Below are 21605 nucleotides of genomic sequence, written 5' to 3' on the forward strand. Positions count from 1 at the left end.
ACTCAGTACAGCTGGAGTTCAAATTTCATCAGGGTATCCAACCCACAGATTCAGTTTTTGCCCCTTGGATACCTTAGATGACTCTGACAGTCAAGCCCCCAGTAAGGGGCTTAGGGCCACAGCTGAGTACAAGTTGAAAGGCTTCTAATGAGTTAAAGCCTGAGCAAATATTTCCATCCTCCAGGCAAAAATTATTAAAACCGGTGCTTCACTGAAACAATATTAAACCAACTGGGGTAACTAGATCATGAGGGGCTATTAGAACATTCAGGAACATACATTGTTGACTACTGAATGTCATGTCTGGTTATTTGACTTCCACAAAGCATGAAAAAGTTTTTTTTGAGAAGCTAGTACAGGCTTTGCTTCAAACAGAAAGAACCAGATACTGCTGTCTCACACCCACTCAATCCTCAAGTAAGTATTGCATTTATCACCCTCCACACCTTCTACCTTATCCAACACTACAGGCTGCTTCCAAGGAGTTTTATCTAAAATCTCATTGGAATCTCCTGGGATGAAAGACTTCCAAAGAAAGAGAAATGACTGCCTAGAATCTGAAACACAGAATATGAGCACCCGTCCAGTGCCCCTGGTGGAATCCCTGGTCAATCCATCATTAGAACTCAGGCGCTCCTAGTGCCCAGATTCAAATTACTAGACTGTCTCCTTCCGAAAACAGCAAATCCCCAGACATCTCTAGCACTCTGTGAGATTACACAACACAGGCCACTGAGGTCAAATAAGTCTATTTCCTTCTACACATCTTCTCCCCTAAGAAGCCCTTCTTCCTTTTTGATGATCGGGACTTTATCGAGCAATAGCAGATGTGGGGTTTCATGTGCTATCTCATAAAAGACTCCATCTCTTTTTGGAAGTGTCCATGCTGTCTTACCCTTATGCACTGATTTTTCAAAAACCCGCATCAAAGCAAGTGTTACCTAAGAATATTTGCTGTACAACATTTACACAACTGTCACATCTTATGCACTGTTGACTTCTGCCTGGAAGCATGTTCTGAGACTATTTAAAATGATTAACCCATATTCTTCAGGAGGTACATGGTTTCAATGAGCTTATGAAATTATTGTAAGTCAGAAATGGAAATAGTATTTAAAGATGACCTACTGAAAAACTAAACAAACCTCGCTCAAATGAGAGGCCATATCTGCTTCTTCCCAACCAGAGTCTCTGTATGGTACAAAACAGAACCCACAGTTACCAAAACAGCTATGATCATCTTGGCAGCATGGAAGATGTCATCAAAACACTATCATGTTGATTAAACATGATAGTGGTTAAATAGGCACCATGTAGAATGTTTGGCTTCTCCTGAAGCTCACTGGGGAGAAACAGCTGTTGCCCTCCCAGATAAAGTGACATATTCTTGGAGAAACAGAGTCCTAATTAGATATAAAATAATCCTCTTACCATCCAGCTCGCCCCAAAACAAAAACACTGCTAGAAAATGTCAACATGTAATAAGAAAGAAGTTAAATCCATTTTGAATACAGTGATTGTCTCAGTTTCATAGAATATATTTTTCTCCTGCTTCACAAGTACCAAAGAACCACTTTCAACCCATAGTAGGTACAGGGAATTCATATTCTTTCATTCAAGTGTTTCTCGAATATATTTACAAAAAATGCACTAAAGAAAATTTCAAACTTTTGTGTATTAGAGTTTATTTAATATCTGAGGTATCTTGAATGTATTTATTCAAAAATATAGTAAATATCCAAGTTTTAGTTTATTTAATATCTGAAGTATCATATGGTACACTTAAATCTTTAAAAAAAAATCTACTTAGAGTAATGTTATAGGTAACAATGCATTTTAGCCACAAGTAGGAGAGCAACAAAGGAATCACAAAATCCCATACCCAAAACATTATAGTTCTAATTAAATACATTAGAGTTTAATCTATATGAAAATATATTCTTTAGGGAATAAAAGTGGTTAAAACTATATGTCTAATTATACAGTTTTTTCATACTTATAGCTAGAGCTAAATACAATTTGTATAGCTCATAAACTAGTGAGATAGTACTATTGAAAATACAATAACTCAAGATAAAAATGATTATAAGAAAATCTAAGAATGAATCCAAGTAATTACATAATTAAAGCAATATAACCAATTCAGAGATTCAGAACTATCATTTTACCATGAGGTCACTGATTAATTTTGTCTGGATCTTATATAACATTCACTCATTCAATGTACTCAACAAGTAATTTTTGCATTCTCTCTATGCTCTAGGGAATGTGTTTGGCCCTAAGAAAACACTGTAAAACAAATCAGACATAGACCCTGCCCTCACAGAGCTTACATTCTAGTGGACAGACAGATGGGAACACAGGTTTCTGTAATACAGCATGAAAAGTGCTGTTATAGGGCCTCCTATCCTAGAGGAAGGAACACCTAAAGTGAGACCTGTAGGATAAGGGGTGTAGGGAGGAAGAAGGAGATGGAAAGAGGATTCCAGGCAGAAGAACATACAAAGACCCTGAGGGCCAAGAAAATATACTCTTTTAAAACAGTGGTTCCCAAACCAAAGACCTCAGAGACTTGTTGGGCTAGAATGAAATTTTCACTCATCAATGTGGAAATGAAGACCAAACTGTTAAGTTTTTACAAAGATAAAGTTATTCAATTTTAATAATGGAGTTTAAGGCAGCCCATTTTCTAGCATTAAAATGGCACTTCCTTTATGAAATATCCATGATAATAGATTTTATATATGTATATGTAAAATAGAGGACCCTATTTTTAAAACAGAAACTAGTGATGTATAGGTAGCCTAGTTGGTAAAGAATCTGCCTGCAGTGTAGGAGACCCAGGTTCTATCCCTGGGTTGGGAAGATCCCCTGGAGAAGGAAATGGTAACCTACTCCAGTATGCTTGCCTAAAAATCCCATGGACAGAGCAGCCTGGTGGGCTATAGTCCATGGGATTGCCAGAGTCGGATATGACTTAGCGACTAAACCACCACCACAGTGATGGTTTTTGAAAATCACTGTTCAAAGCATTAACTTATCAGAGGCATTTAACATGTTTAAAGAGATGGCATAAGGGAAACACCAAGAGATAAGGCTAAGAGGAAGGCAGGGAGTTGGAGCAGATGGAGAACTTTGGACTTTATCCCAAGAGCAGTGGGAATGATTTCGAGCAGGGGAGTGAAACTTGCTTACATTTGTAAAAGATCACTCTGGGATGTTATGTGTAGAACATGGGTTGGATGAGGCAAGATAGCAGAGAGGAGGATCAGTTTGGCAGCATTGCAATATCCCAGGAAGAAAGGAGATAAGAGCTGATATTCAGGCTGAATCAGTGAGACTGAGTAGAAGAAGATGACTTCATGAAATAAACTTGGATAAGGAAAATGGGATGGTCAAGTTTGATGTCCAAGCTTTTGACTTGGCAAACTGAATCGATAATTGGGTTAATGAGAGTCCCTTAGACTGCAAGGAGATCAAACCAGTCAATTCTAGAGGAAATCAGTCCTGAATATACATTGAAAGGACTGATGCTGAAAAGCTGAAGCTCCAATACTTTGGCCACCTGATGCAAAGAACTAACTCATTTGAAAAGACCCTGATGCTGGGAAAGGTTGAAGGCAGGAGGAGAAGGATACGACAGAGGATGAGATGGTTGGATGGCATCACCGACTCAATGGACATGAGTTTGAGCAAGCTCTGGGAGTTGGTGCAGGACAGGGGGGCCTGGCATGCTGCAGTTCATGGGGTCGCAAAGAGTCAGATATAACTGAGCAACTGAATAATTGAGCTAGAGATGGTAAGAGAAGGAGCTTTTTTTTTTTTTTTTGTGGAGGAAGACAGCACGTTTGCTCTAGGATATGTTGAATTTGAGGTTTCTTTGATTTCAAAGGTCCTTTAGGCCAGTGTCTATACAGGTCTCATGTGCATGAGAGAAAAAGCTGAACTTCAGATATAAATCTTACAGTCAGACACATGTAGGCTGTAAATAAAACCATAGGTATGGATGAAATTTCCTGTTGAATGTAGCATAAAAGAAGAGAACGTAAGATATGTTACTAAAGAGTTGGTAGGAGATGCACAACACCGAAAGAGGCTAGAGGCAGAGTGGTTAGAGAGGTTGGAAGAGAGGCAAGAGAGCAAGATACCTGGAAAACCAAGGGAAGACCATTTCCTGGAGGTAGAGCAGGTAATAGTGTCAGATGCTGCAGCAATCAGGTGTAAGGACTGGAGGATGCTCACTGAAAGCGGCAACAAGCAAGTTGCTAAGGACCTTGGGAAGGGCAGTGGAGGGAGTAGAAGGCAGATGACAATGAGGGCATCTGCAGAGACAGGGAGGAGCTCTTTTATACAGTGTAGCAATAAGAGAAAGGACAGAATGGGCCAGCAACTGGGGTTAGAGACAGTGATTCTTTGTTTTACCAACAAAGGAGAGACTTGCTCTTGGATACTGTAGGAACCACTTGATAAGGAGAGTTTGAAGACTTGTTGCAAGTGAAGATAATCAATAGAAATTCAAATGCAAAATATTAACTAGCTTTAAAAATATCACATTGTAAATTTCTTTAAAGATGTGAAATATTGTGTTCCCCAAAGAACCCAGGATCCAGTTATAAAATTGTCAATGGATTTAAATATACGTCAGGATATAAAATGATTCCAAGAAATTCTCTGAGGGAATCTCATTTAAACATATTTTTAAAGTCACATTTAAAAATATTATTTTAAATTATGGCAATTTTAGCTCTTGTCCATAAAGGTCATACTCTTTAAATAATATGTATCTTTGAATAGTTGGTGGTAGAGAGAGCTTCTCCATCAAGGTTGGCTGGCAGAGCCGCTGCAGCCCCATCAGTCTTCGAATTTTTAACCGACATAAATGTTTTAATGAGCAGGGATTCTCTAAAGTGAATGGGAAAAACAAGCAAAAAATAAAAACAATATGAATGAATTAACCTATAAGATATGGACTGTTTTAGAATAATACTAAGTGTCATTCTAAAAAACAAGCATGCACATGTTAGTAACTGGTGACTAAGTAAAATTCAAATTGCAATTAAGCATTCCACATCATTCCTCTAGAATGCAAGCTCCATGGAGGTAGGCATTTAGCGTGCCTCTGTGTCAAAAAGAGAGCTTGACTTCTAGGGAGTGTTCAAGTAGAATATACTTTTTGTTTTTGTTTTTAACCTCGCCATGTGACATGGGGGATCTTCCTTCCTTGGGGATCAATCTCCCTGCAGTGGGAACATGGAGTGGAATCTAAATCACGGGACCATCAGGAAAGTACAGAATATGTTAAATGAATGAATGGACTTGATTAAAGAAAGCAAATGCTCATATCGCCCTCTATTTATTTTTTAGAACTGAGTATTTTAGAGATAAATTCCTTCACTTCTGTTCTCTCCTACCAATCTTTCTGATGAATAGTTATCCGTGAAACATCTGATACAACCGATTCCATATGTCTATGATTCAATCTTAGGTTTGATTCAGTGTATGATACCTAAAAAATTTACATTTTCCAAAAAGTCTGCTAATGTTATTCAAATAACTGATGTTAGTCTTTCTTTTCAACTCTTATTTTATCTGTAGTAACTTTATCTTTAGTATAATTACAGCACCAAAATATTAATCCAGCAACAGGAGTGAGTGAAAAGGCAGCACTGCCCACAGGCTAAGAGGTAAGCTCTGGACTCAGTTGGCTTGGGTTAAAATCATGTCTCTGCCACTTAAATAGTATTTGTGTTACTCTGGACAAGTTACTTAACCCCTATGATCTCAGCATTCTCACCTGGGAAAGGTGGATAACAATGGGACTTACCTCATAGGGCTGTTTAAATATCAAACAAATTAATTCATGTAAAGCATTAGAAAAGTGTTTGGTACACTGTAATCATTTGTGAATGATCACTCAATTCAGTAATCAAAGAGATCACATTTTTTGTTACATTTGCAATTATAAGTACTCAAGTTATTTTGAAAAAATTAAGATTGTTTTTCAAAAACTATTGAGATAAAGTTATCATTACTAAAATAGACAGAATAAACCCATCTTTAAAAAAAATTATTATTTCCTCTAACAGACTCTGCCGTACATATAGCTGGAGAAATCCTGACATCCAGTGGTTAACTATACTCATAGCAATCAACTGACTACACTCCAGTTGCCATGTGTCTGAAACAACTAGAAAACTTTCTGGTCTTATTCTTACTTGGATTTCTTTTCTAGAGTCACAAGAATTTGTCATTCTTTTCCAATACAAACACATGGACAATGTATTACTAATTAGAAGCAAAATCTGTTCTATGACAGGAAGTACAGTAGTATTGGAGAAAGAGCCTGTGTTTAAATGAGATGGACTAGAGTTCAAATCCTTGTTTTGTTATTTTTCTGTCTGTAACTTTGGGAAATAATTTATATAAGCCTTATGCTTCTTTACTTTACAATCTCCGAAATATTTTAACTCTTTCATTGTAAAATATAGATAAAGCAACTGTACATATAGTTTCTTAAGTGATTATCAGGTGAACATCTGCAAACCTCTCCAAGGTCATGAATAAAACTTCCCCAGCCATCCCAGAATTCTCTCCACAATCCATCCAAACTTCATTCCTTCCTTCCCTGTAAGAAACTACTCTTTAGACTTTTATAGTAATCACTTTCTTTACAGCTTCATTATCTTCGTGTGCTATCCCTAAACTATAGTGTTGACAATTTTTTATTTTTAGTTTGATGTGTTCTTTTTAACTCTTTTAAACTGTAGGTCCTTCTCTCCATCCCCTTCTCTGTCTTTCAGTTAATCTTTAAGACCCAAAATGCTATAGTTCTTCATCTGTCCTGCTTGATTTTGACTTCACTCCTAAGAGGCTTTTGTTCAGAATGGTAACTAGCTTCAAGAATTTATAGAGTCCAGACTATTATGTAAGTCCCCTTTAGCCTTAGTTTTTTATTTTTTAAAATTAGCAATGATAATACCTAACTCTTCAAGTTGTGGGGGTTCATGACATGCTTACATATACATTTCAGATACTTCATATAACCTTACCATGTAATAAAAATAACATAAAAATACTAATAATTTAGTCTTTAAAATAAGTAAATTTACTAAGTGTTTTTAATGCTGTAGGCATTATGCTAAGCACCTTACATGTGACATCTCTTTAAATTCCCACAACAACCTTAAGAGGTAAATCTGCAGTGGGAAAACCTTGATATAAAAAGAATCAGTAAAAAAAAAAAAAAGAATAAATAACCATGCTCAAAGCCACAAAACCAGTATGACTATCTTGGTTTTCTTATAGGAAATTAAAAATTAAAAAGTACAAAAATCCCCTCCCCTGAATGAAACAAAAATGATAGAATAAATTGTTGCTTGTTTCCATGAAAATATCAGCCCTGAAAGACCTATGCAGTATGTGGCTCAGCAATTCTACACCAGGGCAAGAACAATGTTGCATCCTGTTTCAGATTTATCTGACCCCAGAGGTCAATTTATAGGCTCTATCATTCACTAGATTCTCTGAGAATCTTTAGTTGCCACAAAGTCTATTCTATCATAGAACTCATTCTAGTGGAAGAGCCAAGTGAGGAAAATCCAAGCTTACCACCTAATGTGTGTTCAGCTGAACCTACACTCCTTCTAGGCAATCAAATCTCCACTGTTTCTGCCAACTTCTGTCTCTTGCTACCATGGTCAAAACAGTCCAAATTCAGATTATATATGTTAATGTATGAGACTCTGATTGAAACAGAGAGCTTAGATAAACATTTCTTTTTATATAACTTTATATCTAACAAACATGGTATGTAAATCAGATAAACATTTCAATTTCATCTTTTTGACTATAAAATATAATATACTAATTTGCATAAAATTTGCCTGATCTTAAAGAATGGGATGTTGTGGTTTTGTTATACTATTGAAGATTGATTTAGGTGTACTAAGAGTGCCAGAATATTTAAATATATTGTCAGGTTCTAGGATGATTCTTTAGCCTCCATGAAATTGTCCAAGTAGGTTTTGATAGTACATTTTTCCAAACTCATATTTTGAAAGAGAAAACATTCCCAATTTATAATTTTTTTTTCTGGTTGCTGTATGTATTTGGAGTAATTTTAGATGTATTTTTATTGAAACTTTTATAATATGATTCACTTTTATGATTATAACTAAGCTTTAACCTAGAAAATACAAAATGGCCTGTCTGTAAAACATACTTTTCACAGTAGGAATTTGTCAGTAAAGACCCAGAGAGACTAGCTCAAAAAGGATATTTTAATTCATTCCATTCATTCATTTATTTAGTATTTATTGAGTATCTACTGCTTATGAGGCTAAGCCCCGAGAATACAAAAATAAACAAAACAGATCCCTGCCCAAATGGAGAATCCTATACTTTATGATATTATAGAAGTTAACTTTTAAAAAGTGAGTTCTATTCAGAATGTTAATATAGTTATGGTATTATTCATTATACAATTAAACAGGTGGAAAGTGTCAAGAAAAAGCAAAAAGTTTCTTATATCAGAGGAAGTATTAAGGATGATTTGAGAAAACAGATAATTCTGAAAATAAGGTAGCACTGAAAAAGTATCAAAACTGACATTAAGAAATTTTTCCTATACACATTCTCCATAAAAAAATTTTGTAAGAAAAATTTTTGTGTTTACCTAGTATTTGACGGATTTCTGGCCATTCTCTCTGTACTTCTAGTGCAGATTTCAGTTTAGCACACAGAGGGATATAATCCATGTAATCTATTAATACACGAATAACGCTGCCTACCAAGTGCTTCATCCAGGGGACTGTAATAAACTCACAGAACTGAGAGAAGTAATAAAATTGAAGTTAGTAGCACTTTTAATATACTATATTCATAAACAATTTTGTTCTGAAAAATTACTACCTTTTCCTTTTTACATGAAATAAAAGTACCCTTCTTGTTATGAACCAAAAAAGCAAAGTAAATGATTTGCTTGTTTCTGTGAAACAGTGAGCCCTGGAGCATGCGTGGCTCTGATGTGACAGTACTCAGCATAATGTGGAAGAACCATGCTAACTTCCATGATTCTTCTTACTGTGTTTCTAGCCCCCAAATTCCACCAAATAAGCATAAGTTATTAATTACATACATTTTCCAAATTATTCAACATTTGGTTTCCAATTCAAGAAAACTACACTTTTGGGGGTCTAGTTTTATGCTTATTTCCCCATCTCATTGCAAACAAAAACACAAGAAGAAGAAAAATATAAAAGTTGGAGTTGATTTTTCTTTTCTTGGAACATCCCTAAATGAGCAAAATTATGATGCTGACCCAATACGAAGAAGAGAAGGGTGTAACTCACCGGGTTATCTTTTATGACACAAGATGTCCATCCCGGCAGTACCTCTTCCTCTATCTCCGACCACACAAACGAGTTTCCAAAGATGTCCCCGTGCATGCATTCAAAGCACATCTCCACCTGATAGCCATTATTCAGCAACAGCCTGAGCATTACCTCGTCATTTAGGGCATACTGTATGGCACTGGGGAAACGAGTGTCATTCACGTGCATGAAGTAACAATTGACATTAGCTCCGTGGGCAAGAAGCAGCCGGACAATTTCATGATTATTGGCCCTCACTGCCACCAGTAGACAGTTGAGGGGATCTAGGTTTGGGTCTGCACCTGCAGCCAGGAGGATTTCTGTGCAAAGGATATCATTATTGCAAACAGCAAAATAGAGCGCAGTCTTCCGTTCGTCATCATAGCTCTCAGAAATGTGGTCAGAAAGCAGGCTATTGACATCAAAGCCGTTTTCAATAAGCAGTTCTAGGCACTGTGCATTTTGTCCGTCTACTGCTGAGTGAATTGGTGTTAGCCCACTTTTCTGGATTGCATGTTTGGATGTTACTGGAATAAGATATTTCAGTGCACTAAAAAAAAAAACAACAAAACCAAATATCCACATGGCAGGAAGAAAACCAAGAAGTGAAATAAACCAGCTTCCGTGTTGGACAAGTGAATGCAATTTGATTAGTTTCCTTTATTTTCTCTAGATAACCTTACACAAAAACATTCAGTCTTTGTCCAGAGACTTAGTACTATTCAGTTTAGTTTCGATTTAGCTTCCCAGTCTAAATATTCCTGGGGAACCTACTAGATCTTATATATTTGGTTCTAAAATTGTGATTCCTCAGGACCCCTCCCCATTTTCCAGTTCTTCTCTGAACAACATATTATCTATAATCAACCAAGGCTACTTAATGAAGAAAGTATAACAGAAAAGTAGGTCCATTCAACATCACAGATGAATGCTTCATACTGTTGACCATTAATTAGAACCATGAAGTCACAGGAAATTAGAGCTGGAAGTCACCTTGGGCATCACTGAGTCCAACCCTTTTATTACCAGGAGATCCATAAAAAGACTTGAGAAGTGAAATGACTTGTCCAAGGTCACACATATGCAGAAGAGTATTGAGTAGAATTTAGGCCTCTTGAATTCTTATTTGTTATTCCGCTTTCACCGCTCCATGAACAATCTATGCTTTAATATTGTCCATGTATATCCTCTCTACTTACCTGAACTTGAATTATTAGCAATAAGAAGAGTCTTTATTGTTCCATCAATTTTACATAAGTTCAATTGAGATAACTAACCACAGCTTGTATTACTAAGAACCTGTGATGAATAGCTGTGAATTTCACACTTGACTGATGAATTGGACATCTATGAGAGCCACAGGCAAGGAGAACTTGATCTCTTGTGCCTAATTCAGAGCTACCAGGTGTGAATTTATGAACACTGGGAGTAAATCCAGGTAAACTTTAACAACATGTCACTTTGCATCAATTACTTGTCATTAGCCACTTAACTTAGCCAACGTCACCACTGAAAGTGATGAAGCCTAATGATTTCACAGTTTTTGAATTTATGAAATACATTTAATTGCCAAAAACCATCCTTTCAAGGAGGGTAGTTTATCATGATTATAGATTTCTATTGATGTGTTGGTCGTGGCACATTTTGTGACTGTAAAATATATCTGGCCATTTTCTTAAAGAAACCTAAATTTATAATGACACCTTTCTATTCAAGGATATATTCTACATTATAATATCTGTTGATGTTGATAAAAATTGGAGTAATACAAATTTTAATCCTTTGCCAAGGGCAAAATTTTTAGAAGCCCCATAGCCTTCTGTTAAACAGGTTAACAAAAAAAAAAGGCACATTTGGGTGGCATGTGCAGAAGTCTCACTTATAACTTTCTTCTTAAACAAAATATCTTTTCCTTTGAAAAGCAGTATAAATTCAATATGGAAATTTTTTAAGGTATAAGAATGTAAAAAGAAGAGGAAAATCAAATAAACACATCGATATACAAAACTTGTGAACATTTTACCTTTCTCTTTTTGGATTTTGGGAGACATATTTAAGATCATACCATATATACAAGTTTGTGTTTTCAACTCGAAGGGATCATGCTGTGATTTATTACTCACAGGTAATGTCCCTCGTAGGCAGCTCGGTGTATCGGGAGATGCCCTGCCCTGTTAGGTATGTTTCCACTTCCTCCGTATTCCAGCAGGAGGGAGATGCAGTCAGGATTGCCCCCTCCTGCTGCCTCAAACAACACTGATGCACCATCATCCGCCAAAGCAAGCACGTCACCTCCTGGCAGGATAAAACACGCAGAGGAGTGATCACTGGGCAAATGTCAAGATCGTCTCCTTAAAAATAACCTGTTGTTTTCCTTTCTGGTTAGGACTTAAAAATATAGAATTAAGAACATCTGTGTTTTTAGCCTTTTCAATAAACAATCATGAAGCATATTTCGTTCTATTAGAAAATCTTTCCCTCATTGACATCTGAGAAATCAAGTCAATTTTCATGATAGGAAAATGCTCCCTAAAAAAAGTCTAATTAGACTTTTAAAGACAACAGTAATGCTCTGTCTCATTTCAACAAATTTTTATCAACTGTCTTCTATGTGCAAACACCATGCATGATCCATCAGAAGATCCTAAGATGAATAAGCCTGACTATCTTAAATGGCTCAGAGGGGAAATGACACAAAATATCATTAAAGAACACAAATTGTGTAATATCCAAATGTCATGAGGACCAGAAGATATGATGTAGGGGAAAGTGGTCTGTTTGAATTATGGCTTTGTTGCTGACTGTGAGAGTTTGGGGCAAGCTACTTACTTCCACGAACTTCCAACTCCTTATCTGTAAACTACAGTAACATAACTTATTTCATATGGCTTACTTGATAATTAAATGAGCTGCACTGTGGAGGAAGTTAAAAAATGTTATTTTCCCTACAGAGGATCCTTGAGAATAATGTGGTCCTAGCCTTTATTTACAGATGAGGAAACTAAGGCCTAGGTGTTTAAGTAACTAGGTGAGTGGCAGACAATGGGTAGGTGGCAGAAACCAGTTTAAGAAGTTGGTGGTTGGTTTGGTTTAGTTGCTAAGTCATTTCCAACTCTTGCGACCCCATGGACTGTAGCCCACCAGGCTCCTCTGTCCATGAGATTCTCCAGGCAAGAACACTGGAGTGAATTGTCATTTCCTTCTCCAGGGGATCTTCCCAACACAGGAATCGAACTCAGGTCTCCTGCATTGCAGGCAGATTCTTTCCCAACTGAGGTATAAGGGAAACCCCAAGAAATTGGTAGGTATCTCAATTCTTGGTTCTGTAGTTGTATAAAGCACTTGGAGGTTTCATAGGAGGACAACATCACAGTCTGTTGGAAGGAATTAGGAAAGTCTTCAGGGAGGAGGTGTCTTAAGACAATAACTTTGAATTGTGTTGGAGGGTATTTCAGATGAGGGCAAGTACCTGACCCAAACCCAGAAAGAGTGAATGGGAGACACGTTTAGGAGTGTGTGTGTGTGTGTGTGTGTGTGTGTGTCTGCGTTACTTGCTCAGTTGTATCTGACTCTTTGCGACCCCATGGACTATAGCTGGCCAGGCTCCTCTGTCCATGGGATTTTCCAGGCAAAAATACTGGACTGGATTGCCATTCACTTCTCCAGGCTATCTTCCCAGAGCAGGGATTGAATCCGGGTCACCTTCATTGCAGGAAGATTCCTTACTGTCTGACTCACAAGGGAAGCCCCCATGTTTAGGAATACTGCTAGCCTATTTAACAGGAGTACAGGATACATATTAGGAGTAGTGAGAGACAAACCTGGGAAATAACTCAGGATGGCACAGTGGGGACATGAGAATGATTCAGTAGGCAGAAGGGAGCCACTGAGGATTTTTAAAAATATTTCTTTTATTTGGCTGCACCTGATCTTGGTCTTCTGCAAAGAGATCCAACCAGTTCATCCTAAAGATCAGTCCTGGGTGTTCATTGGAAGGACTGATGCTGAAGCTGAAACTCCAGTACTTTGGCCACCTCATGCGAAGAGTTAACTCATTGGAAAAGACCCTGATGCTGGGAGGGATTGGGGGTAGGAGGAGAAGGGGACGACAGAGGATGAGATGGCTAGATGGCATCACCGACTCGATGGGCACAAGTTTGAGTAAACTCCAGGAGCTGGTGATGGACAGGGAGGCCTGGTGTGCTGCGATTCACGGGGTCGCAAAGAGTCGGACACAACTGAGCGACTGAATTGAACTGAACTGAACAGATCTTGGTCTTCATTGTGGCATGAAGGATCTAGTTCCTTGACCAGGGATCGAACCCAGGCCCCCTGCATTGGGAACATGGAGTCTTAGCTACTGGACCACCAGGAAAGTTTCCCACTGAGGATTCTCTGAATAGTTTACTATAGCTGATCTTTAGGGAGAAGAGCTAAGTTGTCACATGAAGTGTGGATTCTCAGGTGGAGAGACTGGAAACCAAGAAAATGGTTAAGAAACAATTATACTGGCCCAGGGAGGATGGAGGACACAGGCCAGGGGCCATGCCAAGGTGAGAATGGGTGAGAGGGAGGGACGCTACAGCACATGGCAGCTGACTGTGCTTGAAGAAGAAGGTGATGGGGGAGTGAGAGATAAAATCTAAGCTTTCAGTCTTGGCTGAGAGAAATTAAATCAAAAGCGTGAAAGAAGAGGAGTACAATTTAGAAGAAGATGAGTGCGAAATGTTGGTGAGCCGTCTGTGTGAAAATTTGACTGCCTCCATCGTGTCCAGCTCTGCAACCCCACGGACGGTAGCCCGCCAGGCTCCTCTGTCCATGGGATCTCCCAGGCAAGAACACTGGAGAGGGTTGCCACTTCCTCCTCCAGGGGATCTTCTGACCCAGGGATCGAACCTGTGTTCCCTGCATTGGCAAGCAGATTCTTTACCACTGAGTCACCTGGGAAGCCTAGGAGAAGTATCAGCAACATGCAATTCCTTTCCACGTACCTTTGTGGATCAGATGCTCCAACACATCACAGTGACCATACTCGGCCGCGACACCTAATGGGGTCACTCCAAATCCGTCTTTCAGGTGGACATTGCCTCCATTGTTTAGTAGCAGGGCTATGATGTCTTTGCGGCCTTGTTTGGCTGCTTCATGCATTGCTGACCATCGCTTCACACAGGGCTGGTCAAGACTGGTGTTGTGTTTAAGCAGTGCAGACACCATGTCATAGGAGCCTCTTTTTACAGCTTGAAGATGATTTTTAAAAAGAACAGTCAACAGGAGGCATATAACATGAATCCCTTACATGGCACTAAACTAATTACTAGATTTCATATCAAGAGAGATATTAGTGACACCTTTTCTTATATTTTCCATACCCCTCTGTTTCTCATAACAGGTTTCCCTTGAGGAGTGTAAGCATATAAGATGACACTGCCTTTTCTTTAAGACCCCGACCTGAGGAGGGGTAAGAGTTTCGTGGAAAACAGGATACATGTCACTGAGTTAGCATACTTTGTGTACTCTTTCTAAACTTCCACTTCATCACCAAGATGAAAATAATACCAACTTTTGCATCAGTTAAATAAATCAATTAAGTAATGTATGTAAAATGCTTAGTATACAGTAGGAGCTCAATAAATGATAACATTATTATTATGATTTCCTCACTTCTAGGATCATGGAGCCACCTGTGCAGATAATGTTTATCAAGTTTTTCTCCCTCTAGAAAGAGTTTTTTCTCACCAAAGGAGGAAACATTAAATGAACGTTTCTTTCCCATACTCTTATGAGATGTTAGCAATAGGAATGTTTAGAATCTAGGTAGGTCAGTTGTTCTTACAGGTGAAGTACATGATAGCTGATGTACTATATGTTTTCTGAGGTTCAGTAAATCAAATGTCTCTCTCCCTATCTTTTTCTAGTAGCTGAAATTACTCTGTTAAGTCTTTTTCTCTTTCAGATTGTTAATGGATTCTCCCAGGTTAGATATAAATACTTCTCCAAGATGTAATGCATTTTCCTCTTATCAGTATGTAAAAATTTTAAGAAACAGAGCAGGATGAAGGTTACTCTCTAACTCTTATTCATTTGTTCATTCTTTCATTCAGTTAATATGTGCTGGTTATATGTAAGTGTTAGTCATTCAGTCGTGTCTGACTCTTTGTGACCCCATAGGCTGTAGCCCACTAGGCTCCTCTGTCCATGGAGATTCTCCAGGCAAGAATGCTGGAGTGGCTCCTCCAGGGGATCTTTCCAACCCGGGCATTGAACCCAGGTCTCCTGCATTGCAGGCAGATTCTTTACCATCTGGGGCCACTTGTTAGGTACATGGGGCAGCAGGAAAAAGACATACATGTTTCTCACTTGGGGAATTTGCCACCTGGAGGTGAAGGTTATACTGCCTTGTTTGAATAAAGATTCAAAGTCTGGGCCTTTGCTGGGAAAGACCGTGTGGGGCACACGGAATACCCTGGGCAGGTAAGAAGCCGAAGGTGGAAAGGCTCTGCGGCCAAGGCAAGAGAAATGGCTGCAAAAGGCAGAAAAGGAGGATGAAGACAAACTATTTCACTAGGAGGCAAGCAAGCCATCACTGCAGTGAAATTTCGGTTTTTCTCCTGCTCACTGTCTGAAGCAGAGTCTGTTGACAAATGCCTTTCTCTGAATCACCCACCTGCCACTGGCAGCTCTAATTACAGTTAATTACCTCATCCTAGCTGGTGCTCTTACGAAGCAAACATCAATAACTTAAACGAAATAAGAGATAATGTGCCTTCATTTATCTTCTTGCTTCTATTCCATTTTTTCTAATTAGAAAAAAAATGTAATAAAATAATGAACCTCTTTTATGATCTTTTTTCCTTTCGTCTGACTCAGGGAACATGTTGATTAGAGATACTAGCCTTTCCTCAAGAAAATAACAGCATATATAAGCCATATTCAACTTGAAATAACTAAAAAAATAAAACTTTATTTGTAGTTCAGTTTTTGAAACCAAGAATATATTTTATTTCTCATAGAAATAATATTGAAAATCGTGGGGAACCCCTCTTCCAACCTAAACCGTGAAGACATCCTTAACCAATAATTGGCTAAAATACTGAAAACTAACAAGGTACAGTATGTGTGTAATGTAACTAAGTAAAATATAAATGAAATAATTTATGAAGTAAAGAATATATTTCACATAATATATGTATTTTTATTTGCTTAGAGGAGAGCAAGCCTCAGTTGAAGAGCTAGGGAATTTAAGGGGGTATTTTGCATAGGTTATAGGCACTTTGGAACACTTCATAGTTTGCTGACACTTTCTTTCTTTAAAAAAAATTTTTGTCATTTTCTTTCTGGATGTATGTGTTTTGCCCTTCCAGTTCTAGCCCACTAGCTCAGTAATGTCCTATTCTTCATGCGTTTTGCCCGTATAATTTACTTAATATCTTCAGAGATCATCTGACTCATATGACATACCAATAGAAATTTTCTTCTGCAGTACCTAGACAAAGATTGGAAGACTGAAAGAGGAGATGGAGTAAAGAGGATACATACTGATTTGTGAGAAAGAAAATGAAGTAAAATCAACTGAGCTGTGAAAGGCACCATGTTTTGGGCAAGTGGAAAGCAGAGGAGCTGAACTGTTGTGCCAGACAGTTCCCTTGGCTTCCTCTGCGGCCTGGGACCCTCTGGCCAGGACAAGCATGTGACTGTCCTACTGGAGGAAGATGACACCACGTTTAGAGGGATGGGCTGAGAAGAAGTCTGCGTGCAAAAACACTTAGTAACTATCAGATCATCACAAATCAGACATCTACACTCAGCAAGTAACTGTATAACAAGATTGTAATAGAGCAAAGTAAATAAGTGAGGGTCAGATGGTTGCTGGGGGAAGAAGGGCCTTTGAGGGACCGCAAGTGAACTTATTTTTTTCTTTCTAAAGGATATCTCTAGTGTTAAAGAATTTGCCTGCCAACACACGAGACACAAGAGACGCAGATTCAGTCCCTAGGTTCAGGAGATCCCCTGGAGTAGGAACTGGCAACCCACTCCAGTATTCTTGCCTGGAAAATTCCATGGACAGAGAAGCCAGTGGGCTACAGTCCATAGGGCTGCAGTCGGACACAACTGAGTGACTGAGCACACACAAGGATACTTCATAAATAAAGACAAAGGTAATAGTATCAGGTTAAGATAAAAATGGTGTGCATACATTAAAAAAAAAAAAAAGGAAACAGCACTCTCCCCCCTCATCTCTCCTTTATAAGTTAATAAACTATGGGTAGCATATTTCAAGTAGCCCCAAAATTCAAGAAAAGGGAAAACAGAAAGTGCCATGGAAGATCCATTTTCTTATGAACCTAAACAGATGACGTAGGATCCACAATGAATGGCCTGAAGAAGGTAACCCAAGGGGAGTCCCTATCCTCCAGAAATGTGGCTGGTGGAGACATAAGTGAACACCTTCATAATGTTTCCTCTGTGAGACTTTTGTTTTATCTATGATGTTACCATTTGGTTTTTAAAAATATTATTTCTAAGCATTAATTCTATTTTGCTTCTTATAACTCAATGATCAAGTTCCTGTCCCACATTTCAATTATTGCTAGAGTAGAGAGACTAACACTTGAGACTTTGAAATGCAGACAAATATTTAATGCTCTGTTGTGGGCATTAAGCAGTAAAGGAAATTTTAAGTGAAGTAAAAAGAAAATGAATGAGTGATAATCATGGCTTAATTGTCCCTTAACAGTATCAAGTGGATCGAGAATAGCAAGTAGAGAATAATTTTATATTTGCAATGTGAGATTGTATATAAACTCTGGAAGAGTATATGTTTTTTGCAGAAATCAAAGACTATAGAAATAGCAACAAATACATGCAAATACTCCATGGTATATGCCTTTGCAAAAATAATAAGTCACACTAATAGTGGTGAAGCAACCATATGTGATATTCTGTTTAGTATCTGTAGATCCTGCTCAGGAAAAGAGTTCTGTTCATTTTAAAAGGCACCATGTTACTGTGACATAAAGTCTGGTAACATGCATGCAGAGAAAACCATATCTTCTTCAGTACTTGTATTTCCCCTTTTCCTTTAGAATCAGAGGCTCCTGAGTTTTAGCTGTTCACAGTCTATCCAGGTAGAAACTAAATACCCTGGCCTTCCTTGCACCTAAGCGTGACTATGTGACAAATTCTGAACAAACAGGGTATGAACAGAAGTGCTGTGTACATCATCTAGGTCATCTTCTTAGAGGCTGAAATTTTCCCAAGGTTGCCTCTTTCCTCCTCCCTGCTGGATGGAAAAATGTAACATCTGAAGTCTTATGTAAAGGTGGTACTGCCATCCTGCCAAACCCTGGACCACTCACTTCTGAATTGTGTGAGAGAGGAATGAACTTCTTTCTTTTCGAAGTCATTGCAGTTTGTTTTATGTATCTGTGTTTGTTTGCTTATTTTGTTATGGAAGCTTTACCTGTACCCTGACTATAATAATTAGCTTTTCCAATCTAATCTGAATTGGAGAAGGCTGAAAGCTGCCACATGGGGCAAGAGTAAAGAAGAAATCAGAGCAGAATGCTCCCGTGCCGTGACGACACTATTCATTTAACATTTATGTGCAGGGGCGAAGACCTGTTGCTGATCCCCTCTATGTGCCATGAGTCACAACTATTTCTTTGGTAGTTTCACAGATTCCACTGCTCTCTTATTTCCCCAATTTACTTTGGATATACACCTTTGTTATTGCATTTATTTATACTTATTCTCTATTTCGATCATATCTAGGCTCTCTCACTAGACTCTTTGAAAGATGACCATTCCATCTGTACTGTGCGGTTCAGCATAGCATCTGGTTTACTGTGACCTCCAGACTGGTTCCAAATCGGGAAAGGAGTACATCAAGGCTGTATATTGTCACTCTACTTATTTAATTTATATGAAGAGAACATCATGAGAAATGCTGGGCTGAAGCACAAGCGGGAAGCAAGATTGCTGGGAGAAATATCAATAACCTCAGATACGCAGATGACACCACTCTTATGGAAGAAAGTGAAGAAGAACTATAGAGCCTCTTGATGAAAGTGAAAGAGGAGAGTGAAAAAGTTGGCTTAAAGCTCAACATTCAGAAAACTAAGATGGGCATCCGGTCCCATCACTTCATGGCAAATAGATGGGGAAACAGTGGAAACAGTGTCAGACTTTATTTTTCTGGGCTCCAAAATCACTGCAGATGGTGATTGCAGCCATGAAATTAAAAGACGCATACTCCTTGGAAGGAAAGTTATGACTAACCTAGACAGCATAATTAAAAGTAGAGACATTACTTTGTCAACAAAGGTCCCATCTAGTCAAGGCTATGGTTTTTCCATTAGTCATGTGTGGATGTGAAAGTTGGACTATAAAGAAAGCTGAGCACTGAAGAATTGATGCTTTTGAACTGTGGTGTTCGAGAAGACTCTTGAGAGTCCCTTGGACTGCAAGGAGGTCCAACCAGTCCATCCTAAAGGAGATCAGTCCTGGGTGTTCATAGGAAGGACTGATGCTGAAGCTGAAACTCCAATACTTTGGCCACCTGATGCGAAAAACTGACTCATTTGAAAAGACCCTGATGCTAGGGAAGATTGAGGGCGGGAGGAGAAGGGGACGACAGAGGATGAGATGGTTGGATGGCATCACCGACTCGATGGACATGAGTTTGGGTAAACTCCGGGAGTTGGTGATGGACAGGGAAGCCTGGTGTGCTGCAGTCCATGGGGTCGCAAAGAGTCGGGCATGACTGAGCAACTGAACTGAACTGAACTTGGATGACTGGTGAACAATTTCAGGGCTGCTTCCCCTTCTCCTGCCCCATGTGCATTATTTCATAACGTCTCTCCTCTCCTGAGCATCTACCATGTGGCAGTTTACATATTAATATTTTGCTCTATTGTCTTTATTGACTTTTCGAAAGCCTTTGACTGTGAGGATCACAACAAACTGTGGAAAATTCTTAAGGAGATGGGAATACCAGACCACCTGACCTGTCTCCTGAGAAATCTGTATGCAGGTCAAGAAGCAACAGTTAGAACTGTACATGGAATAATAGACTGGTTCCAAATTGGGAAAGGAGTATGTCAAGGCTGTATATTGTCACCCTATGTATATGCAGAGTACTTCATGAAAAATACCAGGCTGGATGAAGCACAAGCTAGAATCAAGATTGCTGGGAGAAATATCAATAACCTCAGATATGCAGATGACACCCTTATGGCTGAAAGTGAATAGCCTCTTGAAAGTGAAAGATCAGAGTGAAAAAGTCGGCTTAAAACTCAAAATTCAGAAAACTAAGATCATGTTATCTGGCCCCATCACTTCACGGCAAACAGATGGGGAAACAATGGAAATGGTGAGAGACATTATTTTTGGGGGCTCCAAAATCACTGCAGATGGTGACTGCAGCCATGAAATTAAAAGTTGCTTGCTCCTTGGAAGAAAAGTTATGACCAACCTAGACAGCATATTAAAAAGCAGAAACATTCCTTTGCCAACAAAGGTCCATTTAGTCAAAGCTATGGCTTTTCCAGTAGTCAAGTATGGATATGAGAGTTGGACTATAAAGAAAGCTGAGTGCCGAAGAATGGATGCTTTTGAACTGTGGTGTTGGGGAAGACTCTTGAGAGTCCCTTGGACTGCAAGGAGATCCAATCAGTCAATCTTAAAGGAAATCAGCTCTGAATATTCATTGGAAGGTTGATGCTGAAGCTCCAATGCTTTGGCCATCTGATGCAAAGAACTGACTCATTTGAAAAGACCCTGATGCTGGGAATGATTGAAGGCGGGAGGAGAGGGGCACGACAGAGGATGAGATGGTTGGATGGCATTACCGACTCAATGGACATGAGTTTGAGCAAACTCTGGGAGTTGGTGATGGACAGGGAAGCCTGATGTGCTGCAGTCCATGGGGTTGCAAAGAGTCAGACACAACTGAGCGACTGAACTGAATGGAACTGAACTCATTTTTCTCTAATTTTTTTTTGTAAATTAATTAATTTATTTTAATTGGAGGCTAATTACTTTATAACATTGTAGTGGTTTTTGCCATACATTCACATGAATCAGCCATGGGTGTACATGTGTCCCTCATCCTGAACACCCCTCCCACCTCCCTCCCTATCCCATCCCTCTGGGTCATCTCAGTGCACTGGCCCTGAGCACCCTGTATCATGCATCGAACCTCGACTGGAGATCTATTGCACATATACATGTGAA

The 21605-nt window shown here is 38.8% G+C and overlaps 1 protein-coding gene across 5 annotated transcripts in view; it reads right to left on the reverse strand.

The window, feature by feature from the left end:
- Positions 1-1668: 1668 nt before the first annotated feature.
- ASB15 (ankyrin repeat and SOCS box containing 15) overlaps positions 1669-21605 on the reverse strand; it is a 57009-nt gene continuing 37072 nt past the window's right edge. For all 5 annotated transcript variants that reach the window (XM_070466336.1, XM_070466315.1, XM_070466326.1 and 2 more), the window contains 5 exons: positions 14363-14608; positions 11495-11666; positions 9351-9921; positions 8675-8828; positions 1669-4902 (listed from right to left, as the gene is read on the reverse strand). In XM_070466336.1, coding sequence (XP_070322437.1) covers positions 4730-4902; positions 8675-8828; positions 9351-9921; positions 11495-11666; positions 14363-14608 — 1316 coding nt within the window. In that variant the 3' untranslated portion in view covers positions 1669-4729. The remainder of the gene's footprint in view (positions 4903-8674; positions 8829-9350; positions 9922-11494; positions 11667-14362; positions 14609-21605) is intronic.

Source organism: Odocoileus virginianus, chromosome 1, assembly GCF_023699985.2.
Source record: "Odocoileus virginianus isolate 20LAN1187 ecotype Illinois chromosome 1, Ovbor_1.2, whole genome shotgun sequence".
NCBI classification, from domain to species: Eukaryota; Metazoa; Chordata; class Mammalia; order Artiodactyla; family Cervidae; genus Odocoileus; species Odocoileus virginianus.